General features: G+C 38.5%; 1 protein-coding gene across 2 annotated transcripts in view; it reads left to right on the plus strand.

Moving 5' to 3' along the window:
* Positions 1 to 56: 56 nt before the first annotated feature.
* LOC134497682 (protein adenylyltransferase SelO-like) overlaps positions 57 to 20,971 on the plus strand; it is a 28,967-nt gene continuing 8,052 nt past the window's right edge. For both annotated transcript variants that reach the window (XM_063303504.1, XM_063303505.1), the window contains exons 1-13: positions 57 to 156; positions 610 to 676; positions 2,131 to 2,378; positions 3,338 to 3,456; positions 6,546 to 6,674; positions 8,098 to 8,162; positions 8,498 to 8,554; positions 10,319 to 10,417; positions 13,798 to 13,865; positions 14,831 to 14,918; positions 16,362 to 16,431; positions 16,998 to 17,070; positions 18,771 to 18,854. In XM_063303504.1, the coding sequence (XP_063159574.1) occupies positions 2,156 to 2,378; positions 3,338 to 3,456; positions 6,546 to 6,674; positions 8,098 to 8,162; positions 8,498 to 8,554; positions 10,319 to 10,417; positions 13,798 to 13,865; positions 14,831 to 14,918; positions 16,362 to 16,431; positions 16,998 to 17,070; positions 18,771 to 18,854 (1,075 nt within the window). In that variant the 5' untranslated portion in view covers positions 57 to 156; positions 610 to 676; positions 2,131 to 2,155. The remainder of the gene's footprint in view (positions 157 to 609; positions 677 to 2,130; positions 2,379 to 3,337; positions 3,457 to 6,545; positions 6,675 to 8,097; positions 8,163 to 8,497; positions 8,555 to 10,318; positions 10,418 to 13,797; positions 13,866 to 14,830; positions 14,919 to 16,361; positions 16,432 to 16,997; positions 17,071 to 18,770; positions 18,855 to 20,971) is intronic.

Below are 20,971 nucleotides of genomic sequence, written 5' to 3' on the forward strand. Positions count from 1 at the left end.
ATAGTGACACCGCTTTTAATAAAAAAAAATTTAAATTATTCATAGGCAGTGATCTGTGCATCTTTCAGTGGAATTAGGATCAGCCTCTGAACACAGACATACCTCCTTGATACTGTGCTGGGCCATGGGGGAAAGAAGTCCTAGATCCATAGCTAGGTAAGTCCTAGATCCATAGACATTTATTATGGCCAGTCAAAAAGAGGAAGGAGAATGTCAAAGCTTTTGAACTGTCTGAAATTGTTACATCTGCTGATGGAAAAAAAGAGGAGGGAGATGGGATGAAGCAAGCTCCAAAAATTAGGCCAAATATGTAGCCATAAGGTCTGCAATTCAGACTGGATCTTGAGATGGAGGTATTCATTTTAACAGTGAAATCCAAAAAGTACAGTACCAACAGGAAAAAAAAAAAGATAAATGTAGTTTATACAGTGAAGGGAAAAAACATGGATATTTTAGAATTATTAAACATGACAAGCCAGGGGGAAATCTTAAAAAAAAAGCAGAGAAAAGATCCATGTAATAACTATTGATAGCAATATAAAACTGATTCAAAGTTATAATAAAATGTAGACCGTATAGCAACATCTTGCTTCATCTTTTCACTTTTAGAACCCAGAGACTTTTCAAAGATAGTTAACAGACTCATATCCTGTATCCATTCCGTATAATCAGGAGGGTAAGTTTCTTTCCATTAACATCAAACTATCCTCTTTGCCACATTGCAGGCTTGATGGAGTCAAAGCTCTTGCCAGATTTGATATTTTTGGAATATAGTTCAACATGACATTAAGATTAACTATAACATTTCTTCCCCAAATTGTATTGACATATGATACAATTTGAAACCCAGACAAGGCTATAACTGGACATGATCAGATCATGGGTTAAAGAACCTTCAAATTTGTTACAGTACCTGCACAAAAAGTCTAATGTCCATCCTTTTTTAAACATTACTTGAGTGGTTGAATAAATCTGAAATCATATTTTCTAAAGAATTAATTTCATTTTTAAATCATAAGGGTATTTCACATTTAACATCTGGATGCATTCATTCTTCAAAATTGGATATTCTCAATTCTGTAATTCAGATATATAAGTAATGTAACTTGCATTTAAATTGTTATTACACATACAGTTGAAATGGTTGGTTTCTGTTCAAGCACCACATCTCTTAAGGATCCCAAAATTACAGGTACCCCTAAGGCTACTTGAGCATCCGGACCATATTATTTGGTTAGTTCATGCCAGATGAATGTTGTAAGTAAGCCATATTCAATACACAATGTCTCAATTTTTTAAAAATAATAATTAGAAATCAACTGATTTAAAGTATTGATTCCTTGTTTCCCTGATGTTTGCCCAGGCCCGGGGTCCCAAGTGTATGAAGGGCCCCATTTTCTGGTTATGTTGACACCAACAGATTATCATATCCCTTGGCTGCCATTTGTATTAATTTCTTTTTTTCATTGTGTTTTAACTGTTTTAACTGTTCTTATGATTGTTTACCACCCAGAGTCACTGGTTTGAGGTGGGTGGCTATACAAATTGAATAAATAAATAAATGAACATTTGACATTGACATTCCACAATGTCAATTTCTCATGTGATTTGGGATCTGATCTTTTGACAGCAGTTATACACGCATTTATATCTTAACCTCTCTAAGGTTACATCATGATTTCCTTCTTTCCATAAACTACCCTTTCTAATCTTCAAACCCATAAATCACAAGTTCATTTTTCTCTTTTTACAGCAAAAAGTCCATAAGGGGTTCTCAGTCACTGATAAATGTTGATCTTTCTCTAATCAAACAAGTTAATTTTGCCATCTCTTTTGGTTCTGTCATCTTCACCAACCATTCCTCCATTGTGGGTATTTCAGAATCTTTCCGTTTTTGCACATAAAATAGTCTCCCTAATGGACTTATTCTAATACAATCTTTAAAACAAAATAATATTTTAACAGGTTTTTCTTGGCTGGATGAAAAAAATAATGAATCGAAAAAATGGAATTGCTATTTGCCAATCTATGTGTGAACCTAAAACTGCAAGGAAGTTGTTTTTATAAAGGTGAAGGTCAGAGATAAATCTTCTCTCATTATGAATATCAATCACATTTGCTTCTCTGCAGAATTAATCCTGGTTTAAGAAAAGTTATGAGACTCAGTATGTCAAGCTGCTGGGTAGTTTTATGGTGGTTCTCACTGTTAACATCGGTATATCGTTCTGGATGCTACCTCATTGACACAATTGCTGCAAGTAGTTTTAACCATGTGCCTAATTACATTAATACATCAAACCTGGATCAAGATTATTGTGAAAAGAAACTGAAATTATCTACTTTGGATGAATGGAAATTTTCCACAGAAATGTTCAAAGGTAATATAATTTCTGAGAATATATACATATTAGTGTTGGAAAGAATCATCTATAAAAGGGGCTTTATCTGGATGAACAACTTGCCTTATTGTTGTTCCACTGTAGTTCCCATCTAGAGAAAGCTGTGCTTAAGAAAATCAGCAAGACTGATTAACTTATTCGGTCTGTTTCAGTGGAAGTTAAGCATGAATTTTGGCTTGACTTATTAGCCTGCCTTTATTTATGATTACAATTAAAACCCATACTGTTTTTCAGGAATGTCTCTTCTACTGTAGCCTTGGGCATCCCTTGATGTCTTTCATTTATGGAAAAAGCTTTCTTACATTGTTGACTTTATTGCTTATACCTAAGGCAGACTATTTTATTGGACTGATGGGCATCTTTGGAATGTTGAAAACTTGTTGCGGATGTTTGCACAAGATGGCTGCCTTGGGGGAATTTGATTGTTCAAAAACTGCCATTGTAGAAACAACAAGTCATAAACACAGAGAACTGGTGGGATTGCTTTTTGAATTCAAACACTCTAGCTTTCTCTCTCATTCACATTTTCAGAGCAGGTGAATGCTGGGCTGCTACCACTCGTTATTTTTACTTTCTAAAATTGCCTATTGGGCCTGGGTGGAGCATCGATACAATCCTGTAACCAAAGATAATGCTGGGGAAAATGTTTTATTTTGCAGTGCAACAGTTTTACATTTCAATTTTTACTTTTATTTAAAACTATCTATCAAACATTAAACATTAAGCAAAAAGAGGTTTCCTGGGGGCATCTGTGGGTACCAGGCTGAAAAATTTAAAAGTTTGTGTGCTCTTCTGTGACACTTCAGTATGCCTTAGTAAAAGTATTGCTGACTGGATTTTGTAGTTCACAATCAGAAATCTGTTCTTTTTGCTGCAAAAGATTAACATTGATACCTCTTTGGAATTCTATATGAAATTAATTTACTTTTTCCCTCTAGCTACACTTCCCATTGATCATATTCAAGAGAATTATGTTCGTGAGGTTCAAGATTGTATTTTTTCTGTTGGATACCCTACACCATTTAAATCCAGAGTTCTACTTGTAGCTGTTTCAGAGGTTAGGAATCATTTTCTTTAACACAAAACTGTTGTTTTACTCTAGAGCTGTGTGTCTGTTGAGGAATCTATGAGCATATAATCTACATAAATATGCTGTTATATTGTCGTCTAGTTTGCAATAGACTTCTTTTCTTCACTCATTCCACCACCTCAGCATCAGTGGACATTCTTCCGGTCATCCAGGACACAAAAAGATTGAACTGCATAATTCCATATTCAGGGTAGGAAATCACGGGAACATAGTAAGTGCCTTATACCAAGTTAGACCATTGGTGCATCATGATTACTCTTGTCCCCAGAGCATCTTCTCAGGCAAGGTTGCTAAAAACTGCTGACGCAGTTTCTCACAATTATGAGGCAGAAAATAAATAGAAACTGAAATGTAATCTGTTTTATAAATATTGTTTTTTAATATATATAATAAGAAAGAAAACCCCATTTTTCCCCACCAAATGAAAGAAAAAATACAGGAAATCATGTCCATTTATGTGATTCAGCCTTGCCGACTTTGCATCATTGTCTTGCCTATTGTAGTGCTTATGCTCCAAAAATGTATTAAGCATGGCCCTTGGCTCCAAAATGGCTGCTCACTCATGGCCTACTGACTGGTAACTTGAGGTTTTAGATGGGATGTTTTTTCAGCTCTATTTGGAAAGGTCAGAGATTAAACCTGAACTAGGAAACTATGTGTGCTACATTATTCTGCCTGGCCCTAGCACTCAACTTTTTCTACCTTCATTCCTTTTCATTTTCATTTTAAAACTACATCCCAAGACTTCCATATGGGCTATAAGTCTAAATGTTCTAACTCTTAATTTAGTGTTTTTCAGACTTGGCAACTTTAAGATGTGTGGACTTCAACTCCCAGAATTCCCCAGCCAGCAGTTGAAGTCCACACATCTTAAAGTTGCCAAGTCTGAAAAACACTCCTTTAGTTAATAGTATCTAAAGGTAAAGGTAAAGGTTTCCCTTGACATAAAGTCCAGTTGTGTCTGACTCTAGGGAGCGGTGCTCATCTCCGTTTCTAAGCCTTAGAGCCGGCGTTGTCCGTAGACATTTTTCCGGGTCATGTGGCCAGCATGACGACACGGAACGCCGTTACCTTCCCGCCGAAGCGGTACCTATTGATCTACTCACATTTGCATGTTTTCGAACTGCTAGGTGAGCAGGAGCTGGGACTAGCAACGGGAGCTCACCCTGCCGCGCGGTTTCGAACCGCCGACCTTCCGATCGGCAGCTCAGCGGTTTAACCCGCAGCGCCACCGCATCCCCAATAGTATCTAAACCTAGTACTAATTTTATAGAGTGGGGTCTTCAATTTTTGGGGGGCCATGGAATTTGTTAAGAAAAAAATCCAAAATCCCTGATCAAGAGGCAAAGCTCTAGAAGTAGAAAATTCACTGCGTTTTAGTGATTTTTTTCCCCTTTTAATCTCTCATGGAACTCTATCAGGTTCTTGCGGAACCCTATGATTTTACAGAACTCAATTTGAAAAACCCTATGCCAGAGATCCTTCAGCTTTAGTACTTCATACAGGTGTTACTTCTTATCCCCCTCTGGTTTTTGAGCCAACTCTGGTTAGCATTACGTCTGCCTTGTCATTTTGAACATCAGGAATTAGCACCAAATGATCATTTACCATTAGTATTAGAAACAGATTTGTCATTATTACTGAAGATACTGCAAAGATGCAGCGCTAATTAGCAACTTGGAATCAAAGCTGAAATTGTGCAAAGAATTGCCTGTAAGAGGGTGAGCAAACAGAGAGAATGCTTGAGCTGAGAAGATATTCCCAATCTCTTCAAATATTGTTAGGGCATCAGTTTTACCTCTGATTATGAATAGGATCCAGACCCACAGTATGGATGTGTGAGGGAGAATTACACATCAATCTTCAGTAATATACTTAACATAGCCAGGAAGATAGTCAGTTTGAAAGATGAATAGCAATTGTATCTTTGGCCAGTATTAAACTGAAAACACAAGATGAAGTTCTACTTTCATAAACCATATCTAGCTTTTTGTGTTTATAGTACTTGATTATTACTTAATTAAAGTGAATTGTTCAGGGGCACTAAATTTAGACATCTGTACTTTATACTGATTTCCACTGACTAAATTGAATGGCATCTCCTTTTGGTGACTAAATGTGTAGGGGCTGAAGCTGGCAAGGTAGGAACTAGCACTGTTCCAGCCAGAGAAAGATATTGGGTATATATTTAACAAATCCATTCCAAACTGAAGGGTTAAGGGAAAAGGCAGGTAAGAATCTATTAACTCTAAAGGACAGGAAGAAGAGGCTTTAAACCTTGACATTGATACAGATAATATGGCTTAATTTCTGTGTTCTGCAGCAGGTTGATCTGCATATATATGACTTCTTTCTTGTAAAGCAGCTTATATAGCAGTATCAAGTCCCTTATCTTTCTGCTTGTTCCTGAATATGGGCTGAGTTTCTATAAGAATAAGATATTTACAGCTCTGCCGGATCTGGAGTCTGATAAACTATAGTGACCAAAAGCTACGAACATTGCCTGGAAATAGGGGTAGAGATGCTGTAATTCTGCACCTCTTCTTCAACTACAAGTCTACCACCCTTCAGTTCTGGCTGCTATGAGTTGAAGTTCAGCAACAGGTGTGCCTCACTTTAAAATGATTAGTTCTGATAATCTGGAAAATAGTATGAGTATTGTGTTGAGAGGGGCACTCAGAAGCTCTAAGGTGTGAATTTCAATTGAAAATCAATTATATAGATAGCTTTGGACAGCTAACAATGCTAGTTAGTCAGTCAGTCAGTGTGGCCTAGTGGTTAAGGTACCAGGCTAGAAACCAGGATCCTGAGAGTTCTAGTCCTGCCTTAGGCATGAAAGCCAGCTAGGTGACCTTGGGCCAGTCCCTCTCTCTCAGCCCAACTCACCTCACAGGGTTGTTGTTGTGGGGAAAATAGGAGGAGGAAGGAGTATTAGGTATGTTCTCCATCTTGAGTTATTTGTAAAAATAATAAAGGCGGAATAAAACAAAAACAATGTGAAACTTTCTTTTACATCTTAATAATTTTCATGGATTGATATGTCTCTCCTGCTTCAGGAAGTCCTGGAAGATATTCTGGACTTAGACGTGTCTGTCTCAGGCTCGGATGATTTTCTACAGCTTGTCAGTGGTACAAAAATAATCTTGGGATCTCCACCGCTAGCCCACAGATATGGTGGCCATCAGGTCAGTCATACTACTTATTTTCCAACCTGATGTTATCAACATTTTTGTTTAACGATTTACATGTGTGTGCTTTTTCCAACTTTACAAAGGGGAATTCCTCTTAGGTTTTGCATGCTAAAACTGATGCATTCCATAAAATACTGTTTTTTTCTCTGTGCTCTGCATGACACACAACTCACACCAGTGCTATTCACTGGTCACTCATCTACCATTCTCTTGTAAATCAGTCAAATAATCAAAATGCTGAAGCACATAGATGGGAATAGTATTGGCCATTCGTGGTTTATGTCCACTTCCATTTCTTCTCCTTTTAATTTCCTTCAAGATTGTTGTCCTATATTTTCTGGGTGAACCGCATCAGGCACTGCACATAGGCACAATGCACTTTCTCTCACAGACACACACACACAAACACACTTGTAGCCTTCCATCATTTTCCTTCTTTTCAGCACTGCTGAATGGAATGCAAATCATAGGTCCCTTTTATAATGAGAAATCAGCGATCCAGCTCCTCCCCTGTTTATCTTGCCAGTCAGCTGACTACTGTACAGTACCTGGAAAACAGATTATTTATTTATTTTATTTATTTGCCCAATTATAGCTCCTTGTGGCTCCAGGGCTGCATTTTTGTTTTCAGTTGGTGGCAAAATAGGTACGTTTGGCCTAGTCCAAAACACTTCCTTCGTTCAGAGGCTGGTTTCTAAAGCAGAGTAGAATGACCATATTCAGTGAGATCACCCACTGCAGTAGGTAAGAGCTTTACTCATTGAACTGTTTTATTTGCTGTTACCATCCCCTCCCATCCAGCTTATCCAGTTTAGATTGTAGATATAGAACACATCTAGCTTTATATTATGAGGTTAATTGATTTAGAACATGAATAAAATACAGACATAGGCTAAGAAATTTAGTTTCCATCATACCCATTAATTCCAAAGAAAAAACATCCTGCATTTTTAATGAGTAGCAATTTCTATCCTTTGTGGATTTTTTTCAGTTGCAGTTGAAGTCTGTTAAAGAGCTAAGGCAATCTACAGTGGTGCTTAAAAGTTTGTGAACCCTTCTGAATTTTCAATATTTCTGCATAAATATGACCTAAAACATGATCTGTTCTCCACACAAGTCCTAAAACTAGATAAAGAGAACCTACCTTGCTGAGTTCCAGTTCCTCTGCTTTACTGATGCAAAAATAACATGAGGGGCAATTATTTTCTATATTTCACAGTGGACAGGACAGAACAGAACTGAACTGAATTGAACTGAACTTTGTTAGCATTGTACCAAACCATTGCTGTGTCTGTTGAAATCGCTAGTAAAATATATACAGAACATTGTTTATTCAATCATGTTGAATCCCAATTACAACTACATTTCTGAATAACAAATAATTGTTTCATATTTTTATCTCAACTTCCCATGTTAGTTTGGTGGCTGGGCAGGACAGCTGGGTGATGGAAGAGCCCACTTGATCAGCATTTATACCAACAGGTACTGCATACTTCATCTTAAAAGGCCTGTCTCTATTCAGATTGTGGTTGCTATTGATATCTCAGAAAGTGAAGTAACAGTGACCAGCAACAACAGTGATACTTACCAGACTTAGTACCTAATAGTTTTCAAAACTCCCAAGTATTTCACATGTATTGTTTTGGTAATCCTTTTATCTACTACAAAATACATACATATTATTTCACCCACATTACAGATTGGGTTGACAGTTCATTGTATAGACAAGATTTGAATTAGTAATATTTTGGCACAAGCTCTTCCATTCTGTGCTGCACCAGTTGTCCACATTGCTGCTGTTAATCTTCTTTCTGTAGATTTGGATCCAGATGGGAACTGCAGCTCAAAGGTTCAGGAAGGACACCATACTCTAGGTGTGTTTCATCTTTGGTGTTATATTGTTTCAGTTCTTGATATGTTTTGGATTAATTTCTACAATGCATCATAGAATCCTAGGGCTGGAAGAGACTTTGGAGTCCAACCACCTGCCCAGAGCAGGCATCTACATACTATCCTAAAGAATGACTATTCAACTTTCATGGACAAGAAATACCTCCTTATTTCAAGGCTGAACCTCTGTTAGTAAAGCTTCCACCTTTTGGTTCTTGTTCTACCCTCAGGCACTATGGAGAATAAATCCACATCTTTTTCTCTTTGAGTGTTTGAAGATGTCTATCATGTCTTCCCTTAGCCTCCTTTTCTTTAGACTAAACAAACCCAGTTTTTAAAACCATTCTTTATATAAAAACCTTTTATTTCAATAACTCATCATTAAGGACTGTCCAGAAAACCAATCTATTTGCAGATTAATCTGTGCTTTCTTCAGATAGCATGCATTACCCATGAGTTTGAATCATAAGATGCTGTAAAATTTTGTAACATGTTTTTATAACCATTATGGCTTTTTAAAAAGAACAAGATAAAAGTAACCATGAGAGATTTTAATTGGGAAATGCCAAGGTTGATCCCTGACTGAGTGGGATAAACCTAATTCCAAAAACCCCCCCACAGATACAAATTATGTAGTATACTTATTGATTATATGGCATCAAGTCATTGATAACTCTTAGTGACCAAATAGATAGCTTTTCTCTGTGATCTTCTGTCTCTAACCTGGTCCTTCAACTCTTCCAACAGCACACCCATCACCACTGTAACTGAGTCCATCCACCTTGCTGCTGGTCACCCTCTTCTTCACTTTCCTTCCACCTTTCCCAGCATTAGAACCTTCTCCAGAAAGCTAGGTCTTCACATAATGTGTCTGAAGTAGGATAATTTGAGCCTTGTCATTTGTGCCTTGAGCAAGAACTCTGGGTTGATTTGTTCAATGATCCATTTGTTTGTTTTCTTGGCTGTCCGTGGTATTCTCAGGAACCTCCTCCAACTCCAGAGTTGAAAAGCATCAATCCTCTAACTACATTGCTTCTTCAGAGTCCACCTTTTGCTTCCATAGTGTCACAGGGAATATGTAGTATCTACATAATTATATTGTAAGGTGTTTCTATTCTCAGTTTGTGATATAGTCTTTTTTAAATAATGCAGAGTGCTCACTTGGGGGTGGGATGGATTTTCAGCAGTGTTTATTTTTTTAGTTCTGCTTTCTAGTGAAGCATTGCCACTCATAGATGACCCTTTCTAGCATTGTATCAGAAAATAATGTGTTTCTGGTTTGGCATGTTATATTTGGCAGTGGCTGTCACTCACTAGTTGAGCACATACTTTGCATGTGAAAGGACGCTGGTACAGCCCTTAGCATCTCCAGAGAGGGGTCAGAAAACTCCCACCTGGAACACTGCCAAAGAAGATGAAGCAGTATTAGACTCAGCCCAACACCGATTCCTATGTTACCCTTATTTCCACTCAGTGTCCATGTTGATCCATATCTTTAAGAAAGAATTAAGTCTCCCTCTCAACAAAAAAGCCACCACCCTGGTTGTCTACAAATAAATCTGTGTTTAAATAAGAATCTTAATACACATTTAATCTGTTTCAGCTGTCAATAACATTTGGACAAATGCAATATCCACAGATAGCAAACTGTGCCAATCTAATCATCCAGTGGAAGGATTTGCCAAGTATTTTTTTTTCCTAGTAGCAAAAAAAGATAACATTCATGATTCTTGTTTTTCCTTCAATAGGAGTGGAGATGGCAGGGCTGTGCTTCGGTCTTCTGTACGAGAATTTTTGGGAAGTGAGGCCATGCATTATCTTGGAATTCCTACAAGCAGGGCAGCTAGGTACTTTATCCAGGTTTATTCTTTACCTGCATAGAGCAGAGATGAGCAGCCTTCTTATTTGTACCCCCTGAAGTTCTTTCTGCCTGACCTGCCAAATTTCTGAAGCATGATTGCTGAAAATTGGCAATGCTATTTTCTCCATTTTTATCCAGAACACACAAAAGGGTAGTGCTTAACACTAGCAAAACAAGCAAAGAAAATCCTCAAAACTCCCTCCCACACGAGAAGAAAAGGAGAAAAGCCTAACCACACTCATTTGGGTGGTAATCCGCCCATGCAGGCACAGTTTGCATTGTCACCCACCTATTGTGGCTCTCTCCCTCTTAGAAAAAACTAACCCCCCCGAAGGTTGTCAACCCCCACCCCCCCAGTTCCTGACTTCCACTAAAATGAAAAGGAGAAAGCTGCAGAAGTATATTTACAGTTTGTTTTATGTTAGCTTCTTTTGCCGGTTGCTGCAGTGACATTTTCTATCAAAATGCTGAATCTCGAAACAGGATGATGGCCCATAACCAGAACCAACAATAGCTGTTCGTAGAGCCAATAGAAGGAGAGTGTTTAATATCCACCCCCAGTCCCCAACCAGACAATTCTGCCTTGCACATGTTACCCTCCTGTCGGCTACTTTTAGTCCATGTTTTTCCCTGCTAGATTCTTCATACTGAAAACAGATTTGGCTGGGAAGAATTGTTCTTGGGCAATGTATGTGTTGGGGATAATGGTGGGCAGAAGAGGAAAGATTAAGCATCCTTCTCCCTGCCCATTTTTGTTACCCTGCAAATAATCCTTGTGTTTGTATTTTCTAAGCCAGTGTTTCTCAACCTCAGCAACAAAGATGCACGAACTTCAACTACCAGAATTCCCCAGCCAGCATGTAAAAGTTCATTCACATTGACATGGCTCTTGTTGAGTCTTGGCAGAAGAGACTGAGAGAAAACTCCATGCAAATAGATTCACTCTGAGGCTGTTCCTGATTTTACTTTCTACAAATTGGCAAAATGATGGATTTGTGCTTGCCAAAATGACACAAAAAGGCTGTTCTCAGACTGGAGATCTTATGCAGGTTCACAGTCCCACACCATAGTTATTAGCATAGCCTGAAGGAGCCCCAACTCCCTTCCACATTTCCAGCCCATGAGATTTGTACACTGTCTCAGAAATAATGATGGCAGGTTATTGGAGATGAATGCTTCACTTTAAAACATTCTGAGTTACTGTTTTTTTAAATTTATTTTTAAAATACAGAATACACTGGCATCTTTCACAAAACATTAGGAAGCGGGACAGTAGTGCGTTTAGACATGAAGCTGGGCAAGTCATTTCATATGACCGGGTGAGACCAGTCAGTGAACCAGGAAGACAGCAGATTAATCATTGCTTCACCCACCAAGTGGGCCACCTCCTGCAGCCTCCTAGGAAGACTTTGGGCCTGAAACCTCTGACCTTGAATTCCAACATTTTATGCCTCTATCTACCTACCTACCTACCTACCTACCTACCTACCTGTTTTCTGTCCTGCCTTTATTATTTTTATAAATAACTCAAGGTGGGGAACATACCAAATATTCCTTCCTCCTATTTTCTCCACAACAACCACCCTGTGAGGTGAGTTGGGCTGAGAGAGAGTGACTGGCCCAAAGTCACCCAGCTGGCTTTCATGCCTAAAGCGGGATTAGAACTCACAGACTCCTGGTTGCTAGCCCAGCATAAGAAAAGCTTAATACTCTACATTCTTTAGTTCTGAAAATATCTACAGTAGATAATCTGAGGAATCATGTTTATTTAAATTCACGATGGACTTGTTTTGTATTTCTCCTTAATATAATCCATATTCTCTTATTCACACCTTTGCTGGTTCCACAAATTCCATAAATATTTAGGTAAACGCAACTTACGTATTACCTGTTTATACAATTTCCTGTATATCATGCCTGTTGAGTAGTGCGTCTGTAATGGAAAATCATTCTGGAGACTGTTGAGCCTCAGCAGCATCACATGTTGGGATGGTTTCTCTAGGCAGATGTGCAAGGAATCACAATCACAATCCTGGTAAAGAGAGGCTTTTTCCTGTTGCAGTGTGTGTGGCTGGGAAGTGACTCAAGGGTTTACTGTCTCTCCATTTCCCTTCATTGAATAGTAAGAAGAGGACTCTTGGTGCGCATGAGTGGCTTTGTAAGAGAGTGCGCACTTCTCTGTATCTATCCAATTTATCTGGCCTTCTGTCCATATGCCGAATGAAGTGATATTCTCTCTCGGGGAGAACATAAGTGATTTGCAGCAAAACGGTTCTCTATCATTGCTACTGCATGAAATGTGGAAAATTAAAGGGCTGCATGTTGTGTGTAAAGGCAAGCAATCAAGTCTGAATGGCAACCTGTGTTACAGGAATGCAGTTTTGGGGCAGGATAATTTGGAGCAGAGAAGAGGTGAAGGGTGCACATAACAATTCCCTGCTCAGTAGTTTAGGGGGATTGTTGTTATGCAAACACACATCTGCCATTTTTTTTCAAATAAAATTCACCTGTTTCCAGAATTGCTCTCCATGTAATCATTCCCCCTTGTAATATGTAGTCCCCAACAACATGCTGTCTCACCCTGCTTCAGCCTCTTAACCTGAGCAGGAAATATTGTGGATCCAAGAGTTAAATTTATTTCTTATTAAACTTCATGCCTTGCCAATTATGGAGATCTTTGGGTAGTTTATGTAAAAAAAGATAAAATATTAAAAATGAGGTGAAAATTCCCACAATTAGACGTCTGTCCAGAGAATTGTGTGTTCCAGTCCTTTTTAGAACCAAGTAACGATGTTGGGCCCTTTAGTGCAACAGGAAACTGGGAAACAACAGAGAAGTCTTGACCCACAGTTGCCATGACATAAACCCAATAAATTTATCAAGCCTCCCCAATATATATTGATACTTAAATTTCCCACTTTAGCTTGCAGCCCAGGGATTTTCTGGTGGTTTTGCCATCTAAGAATTAACTAGGTCTTCCCCTGCTGAGGTTTTGGAGGTCAACCAAGACCCACTAGGGCTCTCCCATAGGTAAGCCATTCTGTTACATGTGCAGGAAGACTGTAACTTCTAGTTGAACCACAGACAAACCAGGACTGGGGAATTCTGGGAGTTGAAGTCCACACATCATAAAGTTGCCAAGGTTGAGAAACGCTGGGTTAGAAAATGTGTGTCCTACTAGCCAGATAATCGTATGGGTCACTCCTCAGTCTTTTATATCCATTATTTGTGAGATTAGGTTTATTAATCTGTTTGGTTTTATTTATTCTTTTCCCCTTAAAATGTAGTGTGAATTCACTTTGTCCAACAGGGCTTAGGACCTCTTTCAGTCTGCTCTGTACTAACTCCTCAACTCCATTTCCCCAGCTTAGTTGTAAGCGATGATGATGTTTGGAGAGATCAGTTCTACAATGGGAATATTAAGAAAGAAAGAGGTATTTTTATTGCTCTTTGACAATAGTAGAACTGTTCAGTTAATTTTTTTCAAGACCACCTGCTTCCAATCTGCTTTCTAATTTGATGACAGGAACTTACACATTGGTTACATTTTGATTGGATTATGGGCTGTGGGGAATGGTCTGCTGCTGAGAAGCTGCCCTTGCAACTGGAAGAGCAGAGCCCCTCTTCAGAAGCAGAACACTCCACTTTCAGGACATTACTTTTCTCCCTTTTCTTTCACCTGCTATTCTAGTTTTAGTTTTGAAACAAGAAATGAACATAATTTTACTCACCAGCCAAGATGTGATCAGCTGTAGCTTTGTACTCTTGAGGTATTTTGATTCATTCATTTAATATTGCATATGGAGTCCTGGGTGCTCTCTGAGTTTGGTTGTTTGCTTGCAGATGTTTCATTGCCTGACTAGGTAACATCATCAGTGCACCAAGGACTCCACAGCTCAACCCTGAGCTACATATATCCTCTTCTATTGGAATATTGCATATACTTGGACAATTTTTCTTCTGGTTTCACCTTTTTTAAAATATTCTTCACATGTATTACCCAGAACTCTTTTCAAATAGCTCCACCCACTGATAATCAGCAGTTTTTAGCATTGTGACTAACAGTCCTCAGCAAGCCTGATCTCCACAGATTTCGCATTCCCCCTTCAGTAGGATAATTATTCCCTTTGCTTCTTCCAGAAATGGAGATCAGACTTCTCCATTCTATATCATAGCTATTATTGACCTGATGCAGTGGTTTCTTGAAAGACCACTTCTTAGTGCAAAGACCCTCCTATTTCTATCCATTAAGGGAACATGCTTTTCTTAAATATTCTACTTTGTCTGACATTCTGCTCCCACCAGAGCAAGTGTTCATGCAAAGAGGTTATGGATACACAAGGAAGTACACGTAGGGCATTTTGGAAATGCATTAACTTGTACATATATTTATTTTCAGGTGCAATTGTCTTACGTGTTGCAAAATCATGGTTTCGAATTGGATCATTGGAAATTCTAGCTCATTCTGGAGAACTGGATTTGTTAAGGTTAGACTTAAACCCTTCATTCAAGATTTCCATTTCTGTAGCCAGACAATAGAATAGCCGGTCCAATACAAACAAATGCATACCTGCATTACTTGGAAAGTAGAAGAGAGATTCCAGACTGGCATTCAGTAAGATGCAGGAAGCTGCAGAATTTGGATTCTGACTCTTCTGCATGGCTTCTCTGGATCCTGGCTAATACATTCTGGAACAGTTTTTAAAAAGAATTAGATGCTTCCACCATATATTTAGGCAACTGAATAATCAGGCACTTGAATAGATTTGCAACTCTCCGTTAATACGTTAGGGCAGTGATTGATATAGTGGTGTCCATTGTTGGGGGGGGGGGTCAAAACAGGTAAGATGGTGGATGGAGTATGGTAATCGAAGCCCCACCCCTTTGTACTTGCATGGGACATTGATGGACCATCATGCCCATTTTAACCTGCCCCCCGCAGACACCACTGGATCAGTTCAATAATGGTGGCATCCATAAATACATAAAAATAAGAAAATTAAATGGCAGTTATCTCTCAAGTCACCCTATCTCAGCTATTTCACTGTTAAGACCTGGAAACCCTGACAATCTTGCAAGATTTTTTGCCATTTTTTAAAAATGTAAATAATATTTCTTTAGTTGTTGCTGGGAGCTGCCGGGGGTACAATGTTGCCTGTTCTGCATTAAGGTGTCCTTAACAGATATTCATTTAATAGTAGAATGACTATACCATGGAATTTGTTTGTTTCTCACAACAAAAAGTGCAATATTATTTTAATTTAGTTTAATTTAAGCTAAATTTTAGGAAATACGTGTGTCATGTAGTATTTTTTTTCTGCAAGATGATTGCTTATACTTGATATTGTGCCTACCATGCATCAGTGAAGGATATGTTAGATAAGACCTAAACATGTTATTTCAGTGCATTACTATTATATATATTCGTAGGTGGACATATTTTCCCTAGGAGTGCACAGAATTACTAAGTAATGGAGGATATACATCCCAAATAACAGCTACCAAAATTGAACAGAAAATCAGTAACCTCTTCCTTTGACATTTACATAATTTTCTTAAATTATAAAGCATTATTACAAATTCACATATAACATCTGATGCCAGCTTTATTGATGAGATACTTGAAGTTGTGTTTGCACAATGAGATTTTGGGGTTTCCTCCCCTCCTTTGGATGGATAGTGCAATTTCTTTTCTCTTCTGCAAGTTTTACTTTGGATTCTTGTTAGCTTGTTCAATAAACCATGATTAAAATAAATACTGTCTTTGTCTTACATGTGAGCACAGATAAAATCCCTTTCTGAAAGATACAATAGGTACTTTTCTTGAGTTCAGTTTAGCCTTAGGCTTCAAATAGGGATCAATTTAAATATTTATTTCAGTGATATTTCAACTTCTTCTTTAATAGAAGAAATTTTTCTTTGTGATACAGGTTGCTGCTAGACACGGTCATAAAAGAACACTTTCCAAAAGTAAACATAAATGATTCAAATAAATATCTGGTAAGCAAGCTTTTGTTATTTTCGTATACATTTGTGTCAGCCCAAATAGGAAACATTTGTAAAAAATGCAACTAAGCATTTTTGAAATCTTTTGTAATGTAATTTGTAAATGTAATTACATGTCAATGCAGATTATATAAACCATACATTTCTGGGCATCAAATCCGTGGTTTTCACCGCCTCATCTTCCAGTTAAAAAGTCAACATAATGTAATACTGTATATAACCTAATGTATAGTTTACTTCGTATTTAGCAGTAACGAATACAGAAGTGACAGTATTTCTATCCAGAAGGCTTGCAGTCTGATCAGACTAGATGGCATTTGAGAGATCTGTAAGTGATGCAGAATCTTTTCTCCTTTGATCGCCTTCTCATGCTCTTCCTCCCCACAGCATTGACATGGAAGAACCTTTTTTTTTCTTCTTCTAATCCTTTCTGCATTATCTTCCCCATTTTTGGTTCACTTTCCAACCACTGTTTATCTGTATAATAAATATGATCTAAATATCCCTGGAATATAACTACTCTATTTATATGCTGAAGGTAAAACTGTGTTTGATTTTAGGCATTTTTCTCTCAAGTAGTGTCTGAGACAGCACATTTGATTGCCTCGTGGATGTCAGTAGGCTTTGCTCACGGTGAGATTAAAGGGTGTGTCTGTATTTTTTAGTCTGAACAGCGTAACCTTTTCCCTTTTGGTTAAAAGTTGGTGGGACCCACAGAGAGGTGCTGTATTGCGCCAAAGCCTGTACCCTGACAGAGTTCATTACTAAAGCACGTTAAGGGGTGAGGGTGGGGAATTGTAATACAGACAGTGACTCAGGGCCAGGTTCATACATCAAGGCAAACTGTGTTTTGTTCTGGCCACAGTGTATGGAACAAACCATGGCTTAGAAACCGCCATAGCTAGTTTCACACATCGTATAAAGCCAAAACCAAACCAGTCACAGTTTAGTTTAATATACTGTATGAGCTCCGTTAATACAGGGATTGACTGAATCAAGCCTTTACTGCCCCTATAGAGGGTCAGAGCCCTATAGCTGGAATATATTTCTTTCTGTATGCCTTGGTTAGAACTTGCCTCCTTCCTCTTCCATCCAGCTGCCATGGCAACATTCAACCATAGTCAGATGTACTGAGGAAAGGGCCTGATTGCAGAATTAGAGCAATACAGCCATGCTCTAATTTCATCAAAAGGGCTTTTAAATGTAACAGGAATAGTGGCCAGGAAGCCTTTGGAAGATTTCAGTGCTTTTGTTTACATTTCTTTACAATTGACCTTCCCTCCTCTGTCTTCTGATCATAGCAACCCCTCAGCTTTTTTTTTATTGTTGCTTTTTTGGAAACCATTAGGCAAATACAAATATGCAAATACATGTGAAGAAACACATGGAGAGCTCTAGCCATTTATTTCACTTCCTTGTTGCATGGAATGACCACGAAGGAATTTTTTTTACTCCATGACTGGTGGTAGCTCAGGTGGGATCCTGACCTTCTTGGGGTTCTCCATTTGGTCAGTGGATAGAAAGAGAACGAGCACTGATTGGCTCATAGTGTCTGTGTTTTAAAAGGGGCAGAAGTGAAGACAAGGTGAAATTCATTCTGCTTGTGGAGGGTAGAAACTGCTTCAGTGAAAATCCCCTAAGCTAAGGCATGAAAAGTTAGAAAAGTAAACTACCTACTTTACAAAAATGGAATGTGATTCCTTCTAAGCTACTGAAGAGCATATGTTAATTAAAACTGGAGCATTGCAAAAATAGTATTACTCATTCAGCATTTAGTTTCGGACCTTCCCCCCCTTATAATGTGATATCATTGATCCCTATGACAGGCTGTCAAGATATGCATTTTTCTGTCTTAGAATGCAAATAACAACATGGACAGGAAAGACAGCATTGTGATTTGGCTCTTGAACCATTCCCAATCCTCTGTCACTACTGTGGCTTTTCAGAACACAAACTAGTTACTTGATTGTCATTACACAGGACTCCAAAGCAGATGGTTAGCTTGTCCTTTCCATTCCAAACCGCACTGTGGAAAATGAGTTCCTCTGAAGAAAGTGAAAGAAAACCCAATTTTTGACATGTTTATAGCTCCATGTCCACTAAGAAAGCAGGGCCTGCTTTGAACAGTTGGAGAAAAGGTGATACCTATCTCAAACGGAAAGATTGCATGCACGAGAGAGAAGATTGTGTAACAAATATGGATGTCTCATGAACTGCTTCTTAGCCGTGGGGCTGGATCTGGCTTCCAAACTGCTCCCAGAGAAGTCTCCCTGCTAGTACTTCTAAAATAAAATATTATGCTATTTTGATAGCTATATGGTTTTATTTTTTAGGAGTATGTAATACTGATAATTTCAGCTTATTATCCATAACCATAGATTATGGCCCGTTTGGCTTCATGGATTCCTGTGACCCAGGTGAGTATAACCTAAGGGAATGCAGGACTGATTATTTGGCAGACAGTGAAGCATGAAATCCCAAGCAATGCCTGCATTTTCTGTTTCTTTGACTTGTGAGATTTATACAAAACTGAGACCAAGAGGGTTGAAAGATTGGAATCTGTAGGACTCAGAGATTAGAACTGGAACTGACCAGTTGATGAGTCTTTAAGAGTTATACTTAATTAATACTTAAAATCAACCTGAAACGTTAGATAATAAATAAAATCTTAATTATGTCAATGGAACTTGTTTTATGTCCAACTCATTATTGAATAGATTAGATTTACAACAAAAATCTTCCCCCTTTTATGTTCTGGAAGGTCACTCTTTTGCCTCCTGTCTGCCCTCTACAGGGAACACATAGTAAATGCCATATATTAAGAAAATAAAAAGTACCAATCTTGTAAGATAAATGCTTGTCATGAACACTAGTTCTCAAAATGAACTGGTTGGGAACAGATATCTGCCCAGGGCTGCTTTCACTGGATAGCTGAGATGTGTATGTATGTATCTATTTTAATAGATACTTGAAATAAAAGAACAAAAGAAAATAGAAGAGATTTATATGGTGTACATAACTGGGTAGCTGGGATTTGAAGGCGATCATCCTCTTGCAGGGGTTCAGTGGCATTGTAGCAAAAAGTTACAAAGAGAGAATGGGATAGAGAGAGACAGCAAAGGAACTTGTCTCAAGATGCTCTGCACCATTTCTTAGCCTTGAGGCAGCCAGCTGAATCAGAAGCTCTGCGTAAGCCAGTCTCTTGTTGATTTGTCTTGCTGAATGAAGAGCTAAAAACTGAAGGGCTCCCTTGTACTTCAGGAAACTGTTCTAGCAGGCTGCAGGTGCAGCCTGCAAGAAACTGGCCTGCCTGTCATGTTTGATCCAAGTAGCTCCTTCTGTGTATATTATCTGCCTCTATTTCTTCTAAGGCACATCCATAATGTAGCTGTTCCTTCTTGGGCAGAGCAAGCAGTGGATGCCTTGAACAGAAGGCACTGGAGAAAAACAGCATTGCACTGTCATGATGCAACCTCTGCTTCTTTCATCTATCTGTGACATCAAGACACATGTACTAAGAGGGCGGCACTTGCACTGGGCCATTGCAAAATTGCTTTTCTCTCTTCCCCCCCACCCTTCCGCCGTGCATGATCCCTCTGACTGGAGGTGGGAGATTGGCACCAGAATATTCCTTGAAGGATTAGATTCTGCTGGCAGATGCCAAGATAAACATTTGCAAAAGAATATAGGAAAGTATGCTAGTGTTCTGTGGAGAAAATGGAGGTTAAAATTGTAGGTTTTATCAAGGGGATGTAATTTTCTCTTTTGCATGAGAAGGGCAAGGGCTTTGGCCATAGAAGACAGTGTATTCATTGTCAAGTTTCTTCAACTTTTCTGACAGGGATCAGAAAGATTCCTATTTGAGAGCCTGTAAAGTTATTACCACTCAGTGCAGACTAAACTCAAGTGAAAGCTATTACTCTTAATGTTGTTAAATTAAATATTCATTAGCATAAGCAGTTCATCTATGGCAAACCTATGGAATGCAGCTATATCTCCTATGCACTTACAACTCGCATGCGTTCTGATGAGGGGGCATGTACTCATCCTTATTCTTCCCCCGGAGGTGAGACAGGCCCCCTCGCTCCTGGACGTCCGTAAAAAATTGAAAACCTGGTTTTGCCAGCAGGCCTGGAGCGGGAAGGGGAATAGCCACTCCTGGGGATGGCTGGCACCCTAGAACAATCCTAAAATGGCCCTTTATACTCACGGACTGACAGAGAACCTTCAGCCATCTAGATTTTATCACATTTTTATTTTTTGTATTTATAATTGTCTTGAATTTTAACTTTGTTTTATTGTAAACTGCCCAGAGTCCCTCCTTTGGGGGAGAGATGGGCGGTGATAAAAATTTGATAAAATAAATAATAATAAAAATATTCATTATTGTAAGTCCCTTGAATTATAGTAATAATAAATTGGTTGGCCATTGGTAAATTCTTGACGGTGCAGACTGGCTGGGTGGAAATCCCTAATGTAATACACATGTAGTATCTTAAAATAAATTGAAATTATATTATGTATAACAGTAGCC

This window comes from Candoia aspera, chromosome 4 (genome assembly GCF_035149785.1).
Source record: "Candoia aspera isolate rCanAsp1 chromosome 4, rCanAsp1.hap2, whole genome shotgun sequence".
Classification (NCBI taxonomy): domain Eukaryota; kingdom Metazoa; phylum Chordata; class Lepidosauria; order Squamata; family Boidae; genus Candoia; species Candoia aspera.